Here is a 25715-nt window from a genome sequence, read left to right on the forward strand (position 1 = left end):
TCTTCGTATTTCAGTGAACCAAAAGAGACATAAAACATATCTCAAGTTCATTCCTAAACCTCTACTCAGCTACTTGTTTGAAGTGTGCAAGATGGGCCGATTTAGTAATGTGTCGGCCGAGTTGGTTATTTAAGATGGGCCGAGTTGGAGGTACACAGTGTTTCCATACTCATACAATGTCTCCCTTCAAAAAGATGATTTTCCGGCATCTTCGTGGTATATATTAATATACAGTAGTTGTTTTCTCTTCTATTTTTAATTTCTTTTTACCCTTATTTTTTCACCTCCTATGCCCCGTTGTGGGTCAATGACCTGTGCCCGGGTGGGCTATTCCCCGTAAAAAAAAAAAAAATCCTGGAATGGATGGCAGTTAATATTGATGACTGACTTGCCGACGCATTATTTGTTTCTATGTTTATATTCTTACTACATTTTCATCTGTGAGTTCTGATATGATAATAATTTTTTGGTAATGGTAAAAGTATCGTTTCTGGTATCCAGCGATTTTTAATAATTTTTTTTTAATCAGTAGTTTAGACGATTCTAAGACACATTTCTGTAATTATTGACAACTGACCCATGGCCATTTTTTCATAGAAAACGAATATAAAAACACCACAATTTCACTGTGTTTTATAGTGAAAACTCATAGTTTGTGCATTTGTACAATTGTGTAAAAAAGTGGTTATTTCTAAATTAAACCTAACCTAACCCAAGTTGATATGAAAAACACACAGAAGAAGCATTGTTAGAAGACCTCACCACCCTAACCAAACAAACCTACCTAACCTTGGCTTGTTTGGAGAATACTGGCATCTTCACCTTTCGGCTATTTTGGCCGTACACCTAACCTTACCAAACTTCCTAGAAGGGGGGTTCCACTCCCCTGGTATATTAACCCTCTCAGCCTCACACGACGCCATTGTGGTGTCAAACATAAAAGGCAAAAAAACTTACGCTCAGCCTCGCGACGCCAATTGACTATATTTTCAAATAACTCGAAAACTATTCACTGAAACTGACTGAACTTTGGACACCATTTGACAGATGTCATTTCTTTGTGTGGGCCTTATCACCTTCCCCAAGACGGTCTTGGTCATCATGTGTATGGCAGCCCAGCATGAAGCCAGTGTCGCTCTGGCCACTAGAGCGAGAGGAGGGTGCGCCGCTCGGCCCTTTAATTATTCCATGAGTTTTTGTGTTATATTATTTTTCCTTTTACCACGATATTCTACATGCTTTGTTCTTTATTTTGGTATATAGTACATATCAATGAACACCATAATACAAAGAAAATGTGAATGGAAATCGAGATGTTACTAAACATTTTCCTACTTTTCAACTTATACACGAGAAAAGTGGCTTAAATTTCAAGAATTTTAAATTTTGTTATGGTTTCATACAAATTTTTCAGACAATTTTACACTAGAAGAGACCCTATTACTATTAATAAAACAATTCCATGGCAGTGAAATGAGCCCTAATATTTTTTTTTTTCAATGATTTTTCGGCAAAAACCTCTGAGGCTGAGCGTAAGTTTCATGCACATATGTGTCTCAGGCTCCGAGGCTGAGAGGGTTAAACAGAAAGAACATAATGTCATATGGTGTAATTTTATATTTTTTGTGGACGTGAGAGCAGCCGCCTGTACCAAACGATTCATAAACATACACTGAGCATCAGTGTTGATCTGTACCGGGCGGTGGAGTGTTTTGAAATATGTCAACATGTTTGGCTGTTTACATCCTGGGATGAGACGTCACCGCCGTATTACCCCCGAGAAGACAAAGTTGTGTGCTCCTAGGTGCCTAATTATCTACCAAATGAAGCATTTACGCAAGAAATGATTATCATATCAGAACTCACTTGTGAAAAGAGAGTAAGAAAATAAACAGTAAAACAAATAACTCGTCTGTGGGTCAGTTGTCAATATTAAACCTCTTTGGCATTTTGCCTGCCCATGATTACTTTAAAAGAAAATTGTAAAAAGTAAATAGAAAATCTTTATTTAAAAAAAATTTGAAGTTGAAATTATGTTTTTCCGGTGTTTTTTATGTGTTTTGAACGAATCTGACACCAAAACCTAACAAAACCAAACCAAACCTAATCTAACCTAACCTATGTAAGATTAGCATTGAGGTTATCCAGCGATTTTTAGGATTATAAGTTTTGGAATCAGTAGTAGTGCTTACCTTAATTAGACTCAGAAGACTATGAGTTGGGGTCGTCCTCTTCGTCATCCACAGGTCACACTGGCCGCTGTTTCTCCGACTGAGGGGAGTAGAGCTTGCCAGCAGTGTAAATTCAAATTCAAGAGGGTTGCGGCGGGGGGCCTATAACGAGCTGTGATTGGTTGATCCAAAATCATACCTGCCAATGAACGTGTCATATTCTTGCAAAGAACAACTGCGCATGTGTCAGACTCTAGTGCATGCGTAATTCAACCTAATTACCAACAGATGAAAACACGAGAGCTCTCCGGGACAGTGTTAACATCAACATTAACTATGGAAAAATGTGTAGATTTTCCAAAAATGTAGTGCAATTTTCTCTGAAATTATTAATGAGCAAGCAAAATGCCATAGAAGAAAAATATCTTAAAATTGTCTAAACTACTGATTAAAAAAATTAAAATAACATAAAATCGCTAGATACCTGAAACGGTAATAATGCCTTGGAAATTGCTTCCTTTGGTAGATAATTAGGTGACTAAGTTCGCACTACGTACTTTGTCTTCCTCGGCAGTGATGAGGCAGTACACAGCCAATCATTTCCAATCGACACCAGTCGCCAGTCTATGTTTATGGGCCACAGGGTCTGGTCGACTGCTCTTACGTCCACAAAAAAATGTAAAATTATACTATATCATAGTAAGTTCATTCTGTTTAATATGCCGGGGTGTCTGAAGGGTGGAGCCTGACAGCTAGGACGTTAGGTAAGGTAGGTTTCTTTGGTTGGTTAGGTAAGGTTCTATTAGGTTCTATGTATTGTCATATAATTTTCATTACTTACTATCATCCAAAGAACATCTGTGAAAAAATAAACGAAACCGAGTAACACGTTCTGGTGTTAGCCATCTGGGTAATTATTGACGCCGGACCTGCTGCTGATTTTTCATAGAAAACGAATTTAAAGACGCTGCAATTTCACTGTTTTATGGTGGACACTCATAGTTTTGGCAAATGTGTTAAAGAGTGGTTATTTTTAAATTAAACTTAACCTTAGTTGATAAGAGAAACAAGGGGCAGAAACATTTTTAGAAGACCTCACCAACCTGACCAAAGAAACCTACCCATAATATGGGTTTCAATTTCAACAGTAGGATCTTCATCAATTATAAATAGAGTAGCTTTAAGAACTTACTGCACGGAAAGAAAAAAATATATGGGATTTGCACAGATCATAGACTCGACTGTGGATGATGAAGTAAAAAAAAAGAAAAAAGAAGCTTTTCAAGCCTATGAATAATGAAGGCAAAAATAAGAAAAAAATAAGCTTTTCAAGTCAATATTTAAGGAACCAAAGCCATTTATTGACGAATTAAGGTAGATCGGATTCAGAATTTATTTCTTTACGATTGGAGGACATTACTTGGCCAGGGCAGTTTTTTCAGTGAAATGCTTATGGTAAGAATCAAATTTCTTTGCATACAAAGCCTGTAGAGAGTTTTTTTAGTGTCATTTCAGTTTTTTGCCATGTTTTTACCACACAATTTCCCTTGTCCTTCATACCTATTTTTAATGCAAAAAGACATTCAGTCAATTATTATTTTACCTTTACTTTTCTATCTATATACATACAGTACTGTAGGTAAATACTGTACTGTATAACAATTTCATTCTTATACTTGTACTTAAAGTGCCCCTTCAGAGTGAGTGATAATATACAGAGTTGTTATAAAAATTTTGTATGGGGCTTCTTAAACTTTACATACCCAGTAACTTAAGGCCTCAGAAGGTAAATGTTTGGTCCTGGTTAAAGTCAAGTGGAAATGAACAGTTTGAAGACTGACAACCCCACTATGGCTGAGCTGAATGAAGGTTAAACTGCATGTCTGACACAATGGTTCATTGATTCCTACTGTTATTGCTTAATTGTTACTTAAGATGTATCTTTTTAGACTGGGTTTTGATGGAAGTTTAATTCATCAGAGTTGTAAAGTAACAAAATAAATTTACTTGAGTTCTGTACTTAAGTAAAATTTTTAGTGTTTACTTTTTAAAAAGTACTAAGTTGTTTTAGCAATTTTACTTTTATTTAAGTATGGTTTTCTAATACTGTTACTCCAATAGAATTGAATTTTTTTTAATTGTTTCATGCCCCATACAAACAAACAAACAAACAAACAAAGAGTTTCGATGTGTGCCAAACTACTGTCATAATATTATTTTTAAATGAATTAATTAATTATTAGCCATAGTAAAAGAGTTGTGCGGGTGGAGGGTATGGTATGGGTGGAGTCGTGAAGGGTGTGGGTGTAGGGAGACACCACGTGGTCACATACTTAGAGGTCTCATGAGGTGAGGTGAAGTCAGGTCAGGTCAGATGGCAGTGGCCATGACAGCGGATTTTCCCTTTGATCTTCTTGTGTACATTAGCACCTTGACCACCCTCCTCACCTAGACTGCCCTGTTATCCCTCTCTTTTCCCCCACCTTTCGGTTAGATGTCAGTTGCTCTTTGCATATAGTACCTGTACCTAAAATGAATTTCAAAGAGGCTGTGATTCTAAAATGCTTTACATAATTCCATCTCAGATATAAAGCAGGTTTCTATACATATACAGTGGTCCCTCGGTTAACGAGCACAATTCGTTCCAGAAGGTTGTTCGTTAACCGAAAAATTCGTTAACCGAAACCATTGTTTCAATGGGTTTTTGGGTAAGTGGTTCCATCTCACCGAAAATTACTTACAAACTAAAAATAAATGCAGTAAAGTACACTTACTTTGAGGTGTGTATGTAGAAGACTCCTGGTTGATGATGATGATGGGAATTAGAATGGGGGTGGAGGAGAAGGGAGAATAGAAGTCATTGGGATGGAAGAGAAGTCACCCCATGCCGCCATTTCACCCATAAAATTTTAGTTCACCTTTTTTTTTTTACGGGGACTAGCCCACAAAGGCACATCGGGGGCGAAAATGTAATAATAATAATAATAATAATAATACCCTGTAATAATAACAATAATAATAATAATACTGTAATAATAATAACAATAATAATAATAAAAATAATAATAATCATAATAATAATTATTCATGGTAAATGAAATTTATAATAAAATAAAAACTAATTTGAAAATAAATTAATAATAATAATAATAATAATAATAATAATAATAATAAAGAACCATCAGTACAAAATGAAAAAAAAAAATATCAGAAGTGATAAACAATATACAGTATGTATGTTGCGTTGTCAATAGTAAGAGAAGCAATTGTGACCCTGCAATTGTGTGTAAATGAGGCAGAAAGTCAGATCAGCAACCTGGGACTTGGTCACAATTTTCGTGATGCCATATGGCAGCAGGGTCTACCATTAGGCAACACATTATGCTTCCAATATCTTTAAATATATTTAAAAATGACCAATAATTTGATTGGAAACACAGAAAAAAGGCGTTTATGTTGAAGAGTCTCAAACAAGATGTTCCTTCCTCTGAACTGGTAAACAAACTGATGCCAAGCTTGGTGTGTTGAGTGGCTGTTTGGTGTGCAAAAAACTAGCTTCCTTTACTTCAATTATGTCCACTAATTGTTAAAATGACTAAAAAATTTGATATAAAACTTTTAAAATTATTGAATAGTACAACCTTCTTGATATTTACTAAAATGGTAAAGAATTTAAGCCCTAAAACCGATTACTGTATTGGCGGACTAATACTACAGCTGGTGGGCAGCCAAGTGCAGGTGAAAACATGTTGGGAAAAATTCGTAAGGAATTTGATAACCGAGGGTTTGCTCGTTAACCGAAGTGAAGAATCTTATGGAAGGCAATTCGTTAACCGAAATTTCGTTAACCGAGACGCTTGTTAACCGAGGGATCACTGTATATGAGACTGAGTTTATTTATAATTCTGCTTAAATAACTTTTCACATAAAAAAGAAATCTTGGCAAGCAAACTGACTCAAAAAAAAAGTACCCTGTATCTCCAAAAATGTGTCAGGGAAAGTTACATACCGGTATATTAAAAAAGAAAAACAAATCTGGGCAAGTCAATTTTCAAAAGTCACTTGCCCGGGAGAAGTCTGATGCATCACCCAGCTCCAGGCCTCTATTGCATTGAGTCATGTGTAGTTCTAAGATTGGCTGAATGCATTTCGTACTGTATTATGTACAGTACTATGTTTAACTCATGGTGATTCTTAACATTAGATCCAATGGACTGTTGCAAGACGTTGAAGCTTTTGATTGTTTGGTATTTTTCTCATTGTAGATGTCAGGTGGAGGAGGAGGCGACAGAGGTGGGCCAGGACTAATCCCCCCAAGGTGGCTCATGTGCCCACGAAAGAGCCATCATCTTATTGGCAAGAGATTTCTGGCATTTAAAACTCCTCTCAGCTCCAAGTTTGATGACCAAGTTCCTCCAGAACACAGGTTCTCTCCTGCCATGCTCTTTGCCTCTATGAAAAGTTACAAGGTAAGCATTGTGTGGTATCTCTTGATATGTATCAAAATTATAAGTCTGATGCACTTGATGAGTTGATATCTTAACTTTTGCAGGTGAAAATTGGACTGTGGATAGATCTGACAAACACTTCAAGGTTTTATGATAATCAAGATATTGAGAAGGAAGGTACACGCTATTTGAAGCTCAAGTGCCGAGGACATGGTGAATGTCCAAATCAAGACCAAGTTAATACATTTACTGACATATGTGACAAATTCATTAGAAAAAATCCTCTTGAAATCATCGGTGAGTAAGATACATATTACGGTATTGCATGAGAATATTTTTCTTCTCAGTTTTAGTACTGTACTGGCATGCTTCGTACTTCCATTCAGAATATTCAAGCAAAATAAAGTTGAATATCAATGGTCCTTGCTATAGCTGTTTACTTATTACCATCATCATCACCATTTTATGGCCATGGTACTTGAAGTAGCCTCGTCAGGAGATGAGATCGACACCAATCTTAATTACCACACCTTTCTATAAAAATAAGAAGCATCGTAGCCAGACTCTGGGATCAACTGTCATAGTCATGATGGTCACCAGGTTGATCCTTTGTTAGACCTGTTCTGTTAACTCAGAAGCACAGTACGTACTATATTAGTACAAAAATACCCCAGGTAATGAATGGGTCACAGACCGAACGACCAGTAAACAAGGCAGTTCGACAAGCCTAAAGCTAATTATTCCTCATTGGAACGATGTTATTGTGGTGGTTAGGTTCTAATCTGCCTATCTCAAGCCATACATTTGCTAAAAACATCATGTTAATCAGCGGATTCCTCACAAACTTCATGCACCACCATCATTGCTTTAAGCAGTCTTTACAACGAGATTTCTTTTTTTTTTTCTTTTTATTCAGTACAAGTCATATTTCCTTACAGTACTGTACTGTACATATCAGTAAATACTGGGATGGCTTAATTGAACGTGTTTTGTTAATTAATTAGAAATAAAGAGATAAAAAAAGTAACCACAGCTCAGTGCTATGGAATTTTTAGTTCCTCATAAACTGTCCTTGGTCCAGTTGTAACTGAAATTCCATCTTTATTTTTTCCACTTGGCACTTATGTTTCCATTTAGCACTGTTAGACTCAGATCTACCACTTTGGTGTTTATTTGAAGGCACCATGAAAGAAAAATATAATGTAAAGAGGGCACCCAGTGTTATCATAGTTCAAGATATCTGTGACTGCACTGTAAACAAATGGGAAATTTAGGATCACGCAATAACTCATCAGTTGTTGATCGTGGGATTTTTTTTTCTTTAAGAATGTACTGTACCTCCAATTGTATCATGAGAGTGAATGTATTACTAGGATAATATCATTATAGATGTTGGCATAACATTTCATACTGTTCACTTTGCTTCAGATCTTGTTGGGTTTCTCTGTAAATACAGAAATAAAAATATACTATGCTGTACTGTGCTGCATGTACAGGTATTTCACTTATATTTATAATTATTGTCATATAATATTTGTGGTTCACCATTTGTTAGTACAGTACAGTAGTGTGTTTTGGAAGATTTTAAGACCTTTTGGGATTTTTTCTTAACAAATATATCTCAGCTTTAATAATGGGAGTATGAGTAAATGTGCATTGCTTTATGAGTGGCTTTTCAGGAATGCAACCCTTTCTTAAATTAGGGTCTGCCTGTGCAGACTTAAACAGAGCCACTCATAAACACACATACCATACTGGACTTTATTCTTGTATGCTCAATAAATACTCTTACACACAAGCAGAGACACATTTGCTAACAGTAACCTGGGTACAACCTAATCTATAGTAGATTATGTTATGCTATGGTATGGAAAGGTACTGTACAGATACACATATGCACAGATTTGTACTAATAAAAGTACAACACTTGAAGAAATAAAATAGTAGATCATAATATTAATTGTTGCTAGAATACTCTAGAACAAAAGAAATTCCAGCCCTTGCCCCTCCTAATGCATTTTAAGTGCATTAGGGTCAGAAACTTGTAAGAAAATTTAAGGTTTACCTTATTGTATATTATGTCATTTTCATTTCAAATGGAGCTAAAGTTAGTACAGTACAGTATTACAATGGTGTGCACGGTGCACCTATTCATAAATTCTCTTACAGTGATTTATTTGCATACGTATTGATAATGTGTGGGCTTTACACCCATGTAGAGCCATCTCCCTGGTCCCCTGAACGCTCCAAATTGAAATTGTCAAGGAATTTTTCCAGAAAGTTTTTCTGAATTTTGGGTCAATGAACAAGTTTCTGTGGTTGAAAATGAGCTGTAATTTCTGAGAAAATTTCAGAAAATCTTTCCCCAAATTTTGTTCTGGGTCTGGGAACAAATTCTAAGGATGAAATAATGCACAATTTCTGGAAAAATTTTAAGAAAATCTCTCCAAACTTTTCTGCTCCTTGCCTGGGAAGAAAGGTTCTGGAAGTTACGAAAGATTGCATCGTGCTCCGCCATGTCCTCAGCTGCTGGGTGTGTGTGGGTGTGGGAAGACCCTTTGGGTAACTTGGGCATAGGTTTGCACTCCGCAATTTGCTAAAGTTGTCATATGACTGTATAAAATGCCTGTGATAGGCTGATGCATCTCCCAGCTTATCTCCTCTAAGCCTTGCCTCATGAAGCACTTGCTTCATAGTCCTCTACCATTGTACAAGCTAAGAATACAATGTTCAAGCAGTGTTAAGACATAAAAAGTGATAACAGTTACATATACTGTACTGTACATTCAGTAAGTGTGAAAGTACCAAAGCTACAGGAAAAGGGACACATTGGAGCACCTTAGCTTTCATCTTTTTTCAAGACATCATTCTTCAGGTCATGAGACCCATGAATCCTCCACCCCAACAGTGGGTGACCAGACATTGCAACAGAAGGTTAGTAACATGAGACCACTAATCCCCCAGCCCACCTCCACCACAATTGAGAGAAGAGCTTATGTACAATGGGTGACCTGACATTGTATCAGGTCAGTAACATGAGACCTGCTAATCCCCTACCACACCCGCATCACAAGTGTTAAGATGTAAAAATTGATTACAGTTACGTATTAGATTCAGTAGAGTGGACAGTGTGCACCTACTGTAAGCTCAGGACAACAGCATTGCTGGCAAGTGCAGAATATATAGTACAGTCGTAGTATACATTATTTTGTTTATTTATAATACTATAGTGTATGTGTACAGTGGTGTTTTGTGTAAGTAAATACAGTTCTTCTGTCTGTGTGAAATGCCCTTAGACTCGGGAAAACTTTCCCCAATACATGATAGAGAATTCCACTGTCTTGGCTGTGTGACAGCTCCATTCATGTCTCGCACATTTGTATCAGTTTATATATATATATATATATATATATATATATATATATATATATATATATATATATATATATATATATATATATATATATATATATATATATATATATATATATATATATATATATAGTAAACCCTCGATAACTCGGCACATATAGGGCTCTGGCCTTGCTGATTTATCACAAATTCCGACTTATGAAGGCACTTCCCTCCCCCTCCTACCAAAAAAAAAAAATTATTGACCCACATATGTGTGTACATTTAATTACTAAATGTAAAAAGGTAACACTTACTAGCACTGCAGGTGAAGAATGAAGCCTCATAGTAGGAGACACAGAGGCATGGTAGGTGATGCAGGTGGCCAGATATGCCAAGATTTTCCCTGATAATTTTACATATCTCGGCATTTCCTGAGTTATACTCACACATTCCAAGACCATATCCATGCCGAGTTATTTGAAATTCCGAGTTATCAAATGCCAAGTTATCAAGGGTTTACTGTATATATATTTGAATTTGTTTTAGATGAACCATTCAGGATTATTTAGGTAAAATATTATGTTTCTAACTTAATTAGAACTGGTATCAATATTTTTTTCGTTTGTTCATAAAAGAATTGAGTCCCCATTATTATATCGTTTCAAAATATTTTGTTCATATATTGAAACGGCTTTATTGAGAATTTATTCAGGATTATTATGGTACCAAATTCATTGTTTAACACAATTAGAACAGATGCTGTGAATAAATGATTGTACACTTTTCACTAACTGTAAATATTTTTGCTATTGCCTGCGACTTAAATGTAATGGGAGAGTATTTGTCTGTGTGAGATGAGGTGCGTAGTTTAGACAGTTTTAGACTCTCAGAAAACTTTGCCCAGCGCCCAGAAACATTCCAGGGATGTGGGATAGTTTCTGTCTTTGCGAGATGCATAGTTTAAGCTCTGAAACTTTTTCTAGTACTGTACCCAGAAAAATTCTGGTATGTGAGATTTTTTCCAGGTTTGAGAGAGTTGTCTTGTTCCCTGACATATCTCAAACCCGGAAGAGCTCTGCACCAATTATTCCAGCTAATGGGGAGAGTACTGTATTGTAAACTACTTTCCACTCAAAATTTAATTTTCACTTGAATTGATTTTTTGTTTATCTGCTTTTCATTTTATTATCCAAATATGGCATAAATATGAAGTACCTAAGTGATATCTCAGGTTTTGTGTGATTTTAAGGTTCTGTTTTTATTTTCAGCTGTGCACTGTACTCATGGCTTTAACCGAAGTGGATTTTTGATTGCGTCTTATTTTATTATGAAAGAAGACTGGGGTGTTGATCTTGCTGTTAATGAGTTTGCAAAAGCAAGGTAAGAAATTTTATATAACACTACAGTATTGGGGCACAGTATGTGTCACTTTTTATGGCCAGCCACTTATCACTAAGTGCTTTGAGTATACTCGTAAGTACTACACTAAACTTTGATTTAATCCCAGGATATCTGCCATTAGTGGTGGGACTGATCGTAAAGTTGTCACTCGAGTGAGGACACCTAAATGAGCATGTGACATCATATTAGCTAGTGCGCACCTTGCCATGATGGCTTTCTTGGCATAAATATCCATTCAGTCTTTGCCACTTCTTATTCCTATTTACTCTTTGCCTGATGACTTTCGTGAGCACTATATAAGGTATTTTCTATTTCCCTATTAAGTACCTGTCTTCTGGTAAGAAAAGGTTTGGGGCATCCATTCTCACTTGTTTCATCCCTTGCTCTGGACAGACATAATAATGGATGACTTAAGAGTCCCTCCTGCCTTCCAAGACTATCGTATGAGGCGACTAATACTGAGGGCTGATTAGCCCAAACAATCCATTGTTACTGTAGTGACAAAGGAATGAGGATTTGTATAGTGCACATGTGGCAGGAATCAAAAGCCCTTCTTCTTAAAATGGAAATGACTGGCTCAAAGAACTCTTTTATAGGGGTCTGGTAATGCTGTTGTTGAAAAGTTTGGTTATACAGTACAGTATTATTAGTTTTGTCAAATACATGTACGGTACTGTACACTAAAAAAAATTCTTTAGCACATGTAAGTATTCAGTATGTCATCATTCTTCTACTATCACCATATTGCTTACTCTTCAAACTCAAATGGAGGCAAGTACATAGTTGCATCACTCACACCACCACACACACTCACTGAGCCAGTTGCCTGAGTGTCCATTTTCTCCTCATTTACTTTCAGGTAATATGTGGAAAATTAAATAAAAGAAATTCATGTATATACAGTACTGTACTTAAATTTCATATTTAGAATGTTCAAATTTCCGGTTTAATAAATACTTAGCAGTTACTGGTAGTACCTAGCTGAATTTCATAAGTGTTTTTCTGGACTCATAACCCAGAGGTTTGGTTCACATGAGTCACCAGTGGTCTTGGTTATAAATTGAAATTTTAGGATCAGTCTATGATTACATTATCTCTCATGAGTGCTGTTGAATTTTAAGCCAGTGGTTTTTAATTTTTGGAGCCCCCCCTCCCATGATGAACCTTGAATACATGGTGGCCTCCTGATCCCCAAAGGGACAAAGAAATATTTTTTCAAGTTCTATTTTCACTGCCTTTATTGTTTTTCTAGATCCAAATAAACAAACTCAATACACATGTATATTTCTAGAAGTTCAATTGTATTTCTAGTAGAATTAATGGGAGGGTTGCATTGTAAATTGTCCACAAGTATTTGAATTCTTGGTGAGGTCAAAGAAAGAGCACACTGCATGTCATTTTCAACATTTAGCCTCTTTTGATACTTAGTCTTCATAGGGAGAGGTCATAGGGAGAGGGTGGGAGGGAAGGAAGTGTTTATATACAGTATATTAGGAGACCCCACTCTCAGCTAACACTGCCCCAGCTATGTCAAGCAGAACTGCAGCTCTGATATGTGTTCAAACACTGGCATTGTTTTTGCATCTCAATTTTCACTCTTATGTTAGTTTTTTATTACAGTGCTTCATCTTTATCTCTGAAGAATGTCATTAGGACAAGTAATTGCCCACATATAAAATTTTTGCCCCCTGGCCCTTAATCAGCATGTTCAGGAGTATTTATACTGTACAGTACAGTACGTATTAAGATTTTGAACAAAATAAAAATTATCAAGATTACGTCAAACGATACAATACAGTACAGGTATAAATGATCTTTTGGCCAGCAAACCCCTCTTCTTTCTGATTTGGAATTTAATGTGTTTGACTACTTAAGTACATTCAGAATGACACTAAAACACCAAAAAGTGCCTGTGAAATATCATAGGTGGTGAGTAATTAGCATTGCAAAACTAATTAAAAGATGTCAAGTCATAAGTACAGGGTATAGTACAGGTACTCATATTATCCTCTTGTGGGACCCCTGAAATAGAATATCTCAAGGAAAACTACTTGAAGTTAAGATTTAGATTAATGAATGACATGTTTTCCATGGCTGATGCTGCCATGCAAATTATTTAATTACAAATTTATATCAGTGGGAATATATACAGTATTTTGAGTTCAATCTTTTGCAATCCCCACCCCCCCCCCCTCCCCCCCAAAAAAACCCAATAATTAAATAATTCCACCAGGTTAAGAATTTCAAAGTTTTTCTTTCTTCATAATGCTCAGATGGAAAGTAAGACATTGCAGTTAAGAATATCATTATCATTTTATGTGTGAACAGAGAACCAGGCATCTACAAGGGTGACTACATACGTACACTTTATGAGCGATCAGGGGATGATCCTAATGAAGCTCCACCACCACCAGAACTTCCAGATTGGTGTAAAGGTAAGTGACAATTTAAAACTTCAGTGAAGTAAACTTCTTGCATTTACAAGCAGGTGTCTGCCTCATATTGTTTTCATATGCAAGGTTATGCAGTACAGTACTGTTCCATCTTTTTATGGGCCACAGTTAGTGGAGAAAATGAGACTATATTCTGAAATTAAGTCCACTTGTACATGTCAGGGGTGCTGGGATCCTTGGGTTGATAACTACATTCGTCACTTGATCCTTGCTTTTCTTATACAGTGGTCCCTCAGTTAACGAACGGTTCGATTAACAAAATTTTGGTTAACGAATTACCTCCCATAAGGTAAGGATCTTCAATTCGGTTAACGAACAAAACTTTGATTAACAAAATCTTTACGACAAACACGATTTGTTGTGAACATCAGCTGATCAGCTGATGGGCTAGTCTGCCAATTCAGTAATCTGTTCTATGTTTATATTCGTTTCCAGTGGAGTAAATATCAAGAAAATTGTGCTCTTTAATATTTGTGCATTTTTTATATTAAAATTATCTGTCATTCTAAAATTTAGCCATCCAAGCTCTGTCTACATAAAGTTTTTCAACTACTATATTTGGTTCAATATATGTAACTTTATTCATTTATTGAAACTCATTTACATGCACACACTATCTTAAGGGCAAAGCTGTACTGTACATGTAATCAAAATAATTTACAAAATGATTACGTACTAAATTTTTGTCTAGTTCAAACGATTGTGTTTACATTCAAATTAATCACTATCTTATAAGAATTCCAGCAATGTAAATTATGTTCTCCCCTGTCACTTCTATGACATTTTATAAGCAAAAAACAAAAACTCAATCTAAAGGACATAAATAAACAAATAAATACTTCACTAGACCTTCAGCGCTAACTGTCAAACATGTCACTCACCCTTCCCTCCCTCCCTCCCTCCCTCCCTCCCTCCCTCCCTCCCAGCAAGGGTTTGGTGGTTATACACTAGGCTTTAAGTTTTTATTTTATATAATATCACAGACTAAAGTTAGGAGAATATAATTTGCATTGCTGGAATCCTTGCAAGACAGTGAATAATTTGAATATAAACGTCATATATTTTGCACAAGAGATACAAATTTTAGTACATTAGTTTAGTACATTTTAGTTATGTAAAGTTTTTCAACTGTATTTTTGGGTAGATTTACATAAATTTCTAAATTTATTTTCATTCATTTACATGCACACACCATACTAAAAGAAACGTAACAGAAATAAATGACCTAAGTGCAAACCTGTACTGTACATGTACTAAATGATTATGGTACTAAAATTGTTATGTCTAGTGCAAATTATAGCTTGTTTATATTCAATTTAATCACTATCTTACAAGAATCCCAGCAATATAAATTATATTCTCCCAGGTCATTTCACTGGAATTTTAAAATGAGAGAAGTTACCAAACAGGGAGGTACTACCGCCTGGGAAGATATTGGAAGCATAATGTGTTGTCTAATGGTAGACCCTGCTGCCATATGGCATCACAAAAATGGTGACCAAGTCCCAGGTTGCTGATCTGACTTTCTGCTTCATTTACACACAATTGCAGGGTCTCAATTGTTTCTCTTACCATTGACAACACAACATACTTATATCGTTTCTCACTTTTGATCTTTTCTTCATTTTTGTATTTATAGTTCTTTATTATTAAAATTATTATTATTATTACAGTTACTGTATTATTATCATCATTATCTTATTATTTAATATTTGTTTGTTTAATCATAAATTTTATTTATTATGAATTATTATGACAATTATTTAGTATTACTGTATTATTATTATTATTATTATTATTATTATTATTATTATTATTATTATTATTATTATTATTACATTTTCGCCCCCAGGCCTCGATGTGGGTCAGTGACCTGTGTCCGGGTGGGCTAATCCCCGTAAAAAAAAAAAAAAAACTCAAACATATCACCTCACCTCCTGCTCCCTCCCTCCCTCCCTCTCCTTTCCCTAGCCAGGGTTTTAGGCTTCCAGTTTTTATCTTATATAATATCTCAGACTAAAGTTAGGAGAATATAATTTGCATTGCTGGAATCCTTGCAAGACAGCGAATAATTTGAATATAAATGTCATATATTTTGCACAAGAGATACAAATTAATCACCTGTATCACATTACAGTACAGTAGTGATCTAAGAGTAAGAGTGCATATGTATGTATATATACTGTATAGTGATTTAAGGGCGATTTAGGGGAATTTTAGTAGTGTTTCTGACTTTATGCATTTTTGGCTTTACTTTGTATGTACAGTACTTTTCTGTGAGCTGGAACCAATTACCCATTATCCCATTGAAATAATGGATTCGGTTAACGAACGACTCTGTGGAATGAATTGTGTTAGTTAACCGAGGGACCACTACATAAATGGAATTTCGTAATCAATTTAATTTTAAATCTTTTTATTTCTGTATGAGCTACTGTATTTGTCGGCGTATAAGACGCATTTTTATTTATTTTTTAATGTATCCCAAATTACCCCGTGTTTAATGCGCTTGTATTATGGATGGGAGGCAGAGCGCCGTAGGCGGAGGTGCTTAGCTAGGTAGTCTGGGACGAGCAGTAGTCCACTAAGCACAAAAATTTTGTTACTAATAATATTACTCATAATAAAATACTGAAAAACAAGCCAAATTATCACAAACTTACGTCAAATTTGCCGTAAACGTAAATAATGGCTTACATTGGCTTAACGGCAGAGGGAAGCTCACAACATCTCACTGTACCTCCTTCCCCAGCATACGTAACCTACACCAGATACGTGTCTTACATTATTTAAGGACTGTATTACCTTTATACCTTTAAGAAACATTTGTTTTTTATCTAAATGAAAAATGACCCTAGAAAGATTAAAGAAATGTAACAGAAAGTTCAGCCGCCAGTCAGCCATTTGTAATGAGTTGACGACACCTAAACAATAGCGATGGTGCTACACCCTGGTGGTAGATCGCGGCAACACAAAACATCACAGCCAAAAATACGAATTTCACATCCTGTTGGTAATTCTTTTGACCAAAATATAAACAAGCCACACAGCTGCTCTGATCAAAGGTTGAGTTGGGTTAGTATAATGTTACTATATATGATTAACTACTTGATTCCAGTATATATTGTATTTACATGCACAAAATCAAATGTTTTCCCTTACAAAACCACTTTAAAATCACTTTCAATAATTGTGTGATGAAACTTAGTAAAAAAAAAAAAATCCACAAAATGTCCTTGTAAAATAGCGGTGCGTCTTATATGCCGGCAAATATGGTACTTTAGTGCTCACTTAAAATGCACTAGAAATATTGTTTTTACATCGGACTTCAATATACCGTACAGTATCAGAATTCATTTTTTTCGGGCTCTGAGGTGCTGGAAAATCCAGCATCAGTCCGGGTGGTTTGTGTTCATACGTGTGGTCGAATATCTCTGTGTGGGTGTCGTCTGGCACGTGTCTCACTGCCTCAGACTCAGTCTGAGTTCTGCCTTCATATGTCTAATACAGTAAAAGTCCAAAAATCCGGATGCCAGAAATCCGGACCACCCGAGAATCCGGACTTTTCGAAAACTCAAACTCTATTTTTTTTTTTTTTTTAGCTAGCTTTTGTGTGTATGTGTGCATGTGTGAGCGCCACAGCTGCACAGCGACAACAAGCGACCACGCGGTCACCACTTTAAAACGAGCATTCAAACTGTGACAACGTATGTAATTTTGAATCCTACTCTTTCCATTTACAGAGTACTGTACAAGCCCATAATAATGGCTCCTAAAGTAGATAAACTTCGTTGTGTGAAGAGAAAGAAGAACACGTTGAAATTGAGTGACAAACTTGAAATAATTAAGAAACTAGAACGTGGTGTGAGCAATAATGTTCTAATGGAAACATACGACATTGGAAAGTCTACAATTTATGATATAAAAAAGGCAAAGAATAAAATTTTAGAATTCACAGCTTTATCTTTAAAACTGCTTGTTTTGATAAATGAAGCATGCTATATTTGCTAATGAATAAACTATCAAAATGTACCTGTTCATCTCTTCTTTATTTCTCCTGAAATTTGAATTTTAAAAGTACTGCCTGAGAATCCGAAAATCCGGACCGACCCAATCCCCAAGCAGTCCGGATTTTTGGACTTCTACTGTAGCATGTACTTTTTTTTTTGTCGAGTGCATATTATCTTTAACGGAGATACTAAAGCGTTTTACAAAATGGGTTAAAATGATGTAACTACTATACAGTACTTATTTTAAGAAATGGGTAAAATTGAAAAAAAACAATTTTCTTGAAAAGAACAATTGTTCACTGAATACTGTACAGTAGTCGAATCAAATTTGTTATAGGCCAAACGAGAGCTAAGACACTGTGCATGTAACCAGACTGGGGTTTGCGTGCGGGACGGGGTGGTGATTGGGGGTTGCGGCATTTGTTAGTTTTTAATTGATTCGGTATTATATTCTCATATGATCAACTTCTTCAATAATAGAGAAAAAATACAAAATGTAAGTTGTAATTTGACTTGAAAATAAAAGGATAAGATGTATTGGAAGGTATTCGCTCAGGATGGGTTCGTGTGAGAGCTTTCAGCAAACCAGCTTACAACAGGGTCACTATAACACACTGTATAGTATTTGATATGAAGATAATGTACCTTCCTAACAATGTTATTTATTACCTTTGAGTGTTATATGATGGCTCAGTTTGGCTACTTGTACACTTAGGCAAATGATTAATGAATAAACTGGGGTATATGCAGATGCACAATACTGTACACGATAATATTACTTAAGTGCTGATAAATACACTGTACAGTGGTCCCTCGGTTAACGAGCACAATTCGTTCTAGAAAGTTGCTCGTTAACCGAAAAATTCGTTAACCGAAACCATTGTTTCAATGGGTTTTTGGGAAATTGGTTCCAGCTCACCGAAAATTGCCTAAAGTCAACAAAAAAGGTAGTAAAGTACACTTACTTTGAGGTGTGTGTGTGTACGTAGAATGCTCCTGGATGATGATGATGATGGGAATTAGAATGGGGGTGGAGGAGAAGGGAGAAGAGAAGGCATTGGGGTGGAAGAGAAGTCACCCCATGGTGCCATTTCACCCATAAAATTTTAGTTCACTTGGTGTAATTCAAGATTATTTTTTTAAATCAACACTGCACTGCATTATATATTGTCAATATGTAAAATAAATTTCAAAATGACCAATAATTTGACTGGAAACACAGAAAAAAACCATTTATGTTGAAGAGAGTCTGAAGCAAGATGTTACCTCCAGTGAAAAGACACAGAGACTGACGCCTGTATGGTGTGTTGACAGGCTGTTTGGCACGCTAAAAAGTAGTTTCCCTGTACTTAAATTGTGTTAAATGAGTGTTAAAATGACTAAAAATTTTAATATAAGACTTTTAAAATTATTGAATAGTACAAACTTCCTGATATTTACTAAAATAGTAAGGAATTTAAGCCCTAGAATCGATTACTGTATTGGCAGACTAATACTACAGCTGGTGGGCAGCCAAATGCAGGTGAAAACATGTTGGGAAAAATTCGTAAGGAATTCGTTAACCGAGGGTTTGCTCGTTAACCGAAGTTAAGAATCTTATGGAAGGTAATTCGTTAACCGAAATTTCGTTAACCTAGGCGCTCGTTAACCGAGGTATCACTGTAATAGTATTTATTAAGTGATGTTGAATACACTACAGTACTGTATTAATTTACTAAGTGCTGTAGACATATGTTGTGGTAAGCATGAGTGGTGAAGGAGTTAAGCCGATCGGCTGTTTGCCGTTTGTAAACAAACGACTCATGGCGTTGAGTTTGGGATTCTATTTTAAAAAAAAATTGATTCTTTTATGACAATATTTTATCAACCTGACACCAAATGAACCTAAATTATATGAGAATTATGGTGAAATTGTATAAAGACATGTTAAAGGAATCTTGGGGGAGGGAGCCACCCACCCACACTACCACTTCCTCCCCCACCCCCCACCCGCTGCTTCCAGGTCACTCTCATATCTCATACACAATATACTCCTACGATTATTTTTCAAATTTTTAGCTTTATATTACTGTACAGCGCAAAGTTTTCTCTTAATTCATAAGACAAATTATGTGGTTACTTACATATAACACTTTACAGTTTGTAACAATCATCTCGGTGAAAACAATTGTCAGCAATCAGACTGAAGTCTGATTTTCAACCCAGAGTTCTGTTTCATATTTTTTATTGTTGATGTAATAGTGTTTTAATAACTTTATTATGCATTATAACAACAACTGATTTTCTTTAAGCAGTCCAGATAAGCAGTGCTATTCCAACACCCCCACCCCTCCCTCCCTCCCTCCCTCGATTTGTTTTTTCAGACTTGCATTTTTTGGACTTGGGTCTGCCCCAATTACTCTGATTTATTGAAGTTATACTGGAATGAATATTTTGTTTTATATTTTTTGCACATCCTACATATATGAAAGCTTGTGTGTGCATGTAACAGAATAAAAAATAAGAATTGAAGAAAATTATGAATGTCTCCCTGAAATTACAAGTTGAAAAATAACCATTCTCAGTGCTGACTTTGGCATCCTTCTTTGTCTTGCACTGGGTTCTGTGAACATCTCCCAGGCATTCACTAGTAGAGTTGGTGCTGTAAGTGCTAACAATACAGAATTATACTATACAGTATACTGTACTGTACTGTGGTGCAGTGAGCCCTCCCATCACCTCTTGACACCTACCACATGGCACCACAAGCTTGAATTATCGTCACCCTTTTCCTGCATTGCTGGTAAATGTAAAAATTTTTGCAAGTTTTCTGATTATGGTAGATTATTTTGCCTAAAAAGTTGGGAATTGGGATGGGACAAAAGACTGGGAGGAAAGTGTCTTGATAACTTGGAATGGTTAGCACCCCATATATTCTGAGTTATCTTGGGTTTATTGTACAAGATGAACATGTTTGTGTCCATCATAAAGAAGCTTTGATTAAATGATATGGTCATGTTAAAAGAATTACAGTAGAAAAATTTTGGTAGCCTTCACTTTTGTCTTACAGTATAGAGTACTGTATATCAATTCTCCCACAGAATTTGATGATAGCAATTTAGATGATGATGGTGATCCCGTGAAAACTAACAGAAAACGCGAGAGAAACAAGAAGGACCCAACATTCATGGAGGGGATATCTGGAGTCTCTCCAATCACTCAACAGCCCAAACTCAAAGACATCCAGAAAAGAATACAACAAATGTGTGGTTGGACAAGGTAATGAAAGCACATTTAATGTACCCATTCATATTGAAAGCTTTATATATATATATATATATATATATATATATATATATATATATATATATATATATATATATATATATATATATATATATATATATATATATATATATATATATATATATATATATATATATATATATATATATATATATATATATATATATATATATATATATATATATATATATATATATATATATATATATATATATATATATATATATATATATATATATATATATATATATATATATATATATATATATATAAAACTTAGGAATGCATTGTATTAAATACAGTATATGTTTGTTATTGTATATATGGTTATTTAGTATAACCCTGGGAATAAGGATGGATGTGCCAAAAAAGACAAATGGAAGGATTTATAGCCCCTTACGGAGGAAGTACTGTACTGTATGCGGAAACTCTATGGAGAACTTCACACTACTGTGCCTACAATTTATGGTATATAGTAGTAAAGTGTATCATATTACTAGACACCTTCACATCTGGATTTTTTAATTGCACAGTATTATAATATTTATAACACTGGAATAAAAACACTTGAGCGAACATAATGTCAGTTCATTGGTGAGGCTGATGCCTTTGTGAGGGAGATGTTCAGTCTAGTAGTTCACAGCTATCATGTATAGCGGGTCCTCATTATATGTCAGGAGTGTGTTCCAGAGGAAAATGACTTGTAGTGAAACATGTTATCATGAGGAATTTTTCTCCATAAGAATTAATATAGTTAGGGATATATGTGTTCCAACATGTACAGTGATACATCTAGAAAGCTCAGCAAATTAGCTTACAATGGGGTCATTATAACATATCTGTACTGTATAATATTTGATATGGAGATACATTCCTAACACCATTATTTGTTACCTTAGAGTGATTCATGATGGCCCATTTTTGCTACTTGTACACTAAGACGACTGATTAATTTATAAAACAGTGAATAGGCAGACGCATTATGCACTACAGTCTTATTTATTAAGTGCTGATAAATACACCTCAATATTATTTATCAAGTGTTCAAAACAGTTGTTGTGGAACCATCTTGAGGACTGACAGCAGAGGTGCATAAGTGGAGAGCATTGGCAACACTGCTAGGAAGGAGGACAATGACGGTCAGCTGGCCGTGCTTTATAAACAAGCACCAGGAATTGAATACAATGCAATAACTCATCTGGGGTTGGGTGTGAGATTTTTTCAGGAAATTAGATTATTTTATGATAATATTTTATTAACCCGGTACCAAATGAATGTAAATAATATGAGAATTTATGGTGGAACTGCAAATTGTCGTATAACTGGGGTCAAGGGAAGAGTTGATCAGCCACCATCCACCCTACCTCTCACTTACCCCTCACTATTCACTTCCCACTCTTAATTTTTCTTATTTTTTTTGTTTTTAAATCACATTCGAGCATTGAAATGATATTTCCTCAACATGTGTGGTGTCTTATGTGACAGTGGCACAGTCACAGCCTTCTCACACCTGACAAGTGCCTGTATATTCTGGTGATTTCTAGACTTGATATTCTCCCATACACAATATACCGCTACACTCTTAATTTTTTGTCTTGTATTATTTCTTTATACAGGGTACTGTATTACTGTACACTGCCAGTGTACAGTAAAGAAAATATTGTATGCTGTACACTCAAGTGTACCGTATACAGTATTTTCTTCATTCATAAGTCACACTAGGAAATTGAAATGATTTTTCTGCAAATTTTGTGGTGTGTGTGTGCATGTGACATTGATAATCAATACATGCTTGTCTTTTGATCTCTTCCAGGGAGGATTACCATCACCATTGTTTGATTTATTTTTACCTAAAATCTTGCCATTTTTCTGTGGCAGAATGTGTGTTGATCTTAAAGCCTGTGTTGACATCTTTCAATAACAATCTTCATTTATTCATTACTATTGTACAGTATTAATTACTACACATCCACTCAGCCTCCATTCCTATGTTGGTGGTGCCTCGGTGAGTCAGCTAATGAATATTAATCAATATTCATGCTTTCTCATGCAGATTGAAGAACTGTTCAATATAAAACCTTTCACAATTGTAGGCTCAACTTTCGAGGTCTCCTTCACTTTCGCATGAGGCAAAATTATCACTCCCTTGACGGACTCGTGATTTTTTAATCTGACTCGCCATATGGATTTTTATGTTTGGACAGTCCTGGTTGGTGACACAATCCTACCCAGTACACATGGAGAAGCACTTCTACTCTTTATACTATGGATAAACACTTTACAATATGAAACAGTCATATCAGTGTAAACAGTTGTCAACAACTGTTTTATGGAAACATTCCAGATAAGCATGGACTCCCATAGATTCTTTTTTTTTCCTCAGATTTTTGCATTTTCCAGGCTGAGGTCTGTTGGAATTAGTCCAGTTTATTGAGGTTTTACTGTGTGTGAAGAAATTGACGTGTAATGAAAATTTCTTCCTATATTTGTTAGCGACATATATGTGAAATGCCATATACTGATACGGCGTATAGCGAGGACTCCCCTCCAGTGGATATTAGACAAATAATCTTGCTTGTGCTTCAATAGATTGTATCATTAAGTCTGCGCTGCTGTATTATACCTTGAACCCACATGCACTCAAGAAGAACAAAATACTGCTTATCCATGATTTTGTGGGCAAACAGGAAGGCCTGGGTTACCATAGCTGCATTCATAGATTGCAAATTATGGTCAGTATACAATTTAAATATTTTTACAAATTAGATTTTTTATGTTTTGCTGTGGCCTTTGCAAGTTAAATGTCTGCCAGGTTGCCTCAGTAGTCACAGAGAGTGGATGTGTGTTCTTTTTCCCTATGTACAGTATGACCTGGAAACCTAACCTCCTATCCCTCAATGAATCAAGGTATCCATAATCTTAATGTTTTCCAGGAACATATCCTAATAAATGTGGAGGGCTTCGAGAACATACTTGTCATGTCCAATTCCCACTTCGTAAAAATAGGTTTGGCATCCAGCAAAAAGATCTGCTTCATATTTGCCTTTTGGCAACTAGGATACAAGAGCTGTGTCTTTCTCCTGGTCCCACTGTATTTTCTGCTTTGAATACTAAAGCATGATGTATGGTATGATGAACTTAAGAAGTAGAAAAGTAAAATGACTGTAAAAACTTGGTAATATTAATAACCCATTCTTTACTACTTGCTCTAATACAGTACCTTACTTTAAAATGTACTACATCTATACATTCACATACCACCTGGGCAGTGAGGTAAGGAAGGGGTTAAGTAGATACTGTATTCGAAAGATTGGATTAATAATTTGGGATTGTACTGAAGGTCAGCTTGTACTGTATAGAGAACAAACGTAATTGACATATGTAACCTAATTCAGGAAATGTTCTTATAGTTAACTGATATTATAGTAGTAAATATGTTAGGATTGGCTATAGTATCATTCAGATGTTAGAGACAAACTATGGAGTAATATCTGTTTGTGTGTTATGGTACTTAAAACTGGTACACTTTAATGCATGTATTTTTACAACAGCTGTAAGTAAATACAAAATTTTTGAAATGCATTAAGCACAAAAACTCAGATATTTTGGTTTACAGCAATGGGTTTCCTGGCTGTCAACCAGTTAGTATGGACTTGGAGAACCTAACATTCTTACGTGACAATCCTTATAAAGTATCGTGGAAAGCTGATGGAACAAGGTACATGATGCTTGTAGGTAAGTTAGTACTGTAAAATATGTATTTTTACATTAACACATAAGGTACACTCTAAACTTTATGGATCAGGAATGTACACTAGCACTTTACTGTGAGCAAGGATGTTACTACCCATGTATGATTGACTTCAGTGGTTTTGTGTTTGAATCATTTGTATTGACTTTTTTGTACCAGTTCATTTGAATGTATTTTATCTTGATTGTATTTATCTCTTTCTCTCTTTATTAAGAACTTTGTTGATCACCTTCATAATAAATCTAAACATGGTATTTGGATATTAGTGGTTTAGATAAGATCTTCTCAGTAAAATGTTTTCACTTGATTATTGTGTGATTTCATGATTATTTGAAGTATAGTACATGAGTGAAGAGTAAAAGAGAGTCTCATAGGTCTGAAAGCCCTTTAATGGCAGTGTGTTTCCATTATACTGTACTAATTCATTGGTGCTCAAGGAGGCAGAGTAACTGGCACTGTATTTGACTGTCTTCACTTCTCCATCTGTAAAGTATCCATTCTTTATGTTAAATGCAAGTGCCATGAGCACAAACCAGCAACCCTTAGGACAGGAGGCAAGTACTGTGTCCCCTCAGTTGCTACTCCCTTAACTACATAAACTGATCATTAACAACAAGACTGGGCCTGGGCCTGGACACAGCAGCCTTCACCCTGTGACTAGATAATATTAAAGATTATTTTAATGATTAAAAACTAATGATCCTGGCAACACCAAGAGTTGGTCACAAATTTATCAGCTGGCCGCCCCCTCACTAACTTGCTTCCACAACTCAAATAACTACAAGCAACATACTTGTAAGTTATATAACTTGTACAAAGTAGCTGTATATTGTAACAATACT

The 25715-nt window shown here is 35.5% G+C and overlaps 1 protein-coding gene across 1 annotated transcript in view; it reads left to right on the forward strand.

Annotated features, from left to right (window-relative positions):
- Positions 1-25715, forward strand: part of LOC121879502 (mRNA-capping enzyme-like) — a 63792-nt gene that overhangs the window by 2105 nt on the left and 35972 nt on the right. Inside the window, exons 2-7 of the mRNA XM_042386145.1 lie at positions 6437-6640; positions 6724-6916; positions 11242-11353; positions 13703-13809; positions 20918-21095; positions 24739-24857. Of these exons, the coding sequence (XP_042242079.1) occupies positions 6437-6640; positions 6724-6916; positions 11242-11353; positions 13703-13809; positions 20918-21095; positions 24739-24857 (913 nt within the window). The remainder of the gene's footprint in view (positions 1-6436; positions 6641-6723; positions 6917-11241; positions 11354-13702; positions 13810-20917; positions 21096-24738; positions 24858-25715) is intronic.

This window comes from Homarus americanus, unplaced genomic scaffold (genome assembly GCF_018991925.1).
Source record: "Homarus americanus isolate GMGI-L3 unplaced genomic scaffold, GMGI_Hamer_2.0 scaffold32340, whole genome shotgun sequence".
NCBI lineage: Eukaryota > Metazoa > Arthropoda > Malacostraca > Decapoda > Nephropidae > Homarus > Homarus americanus.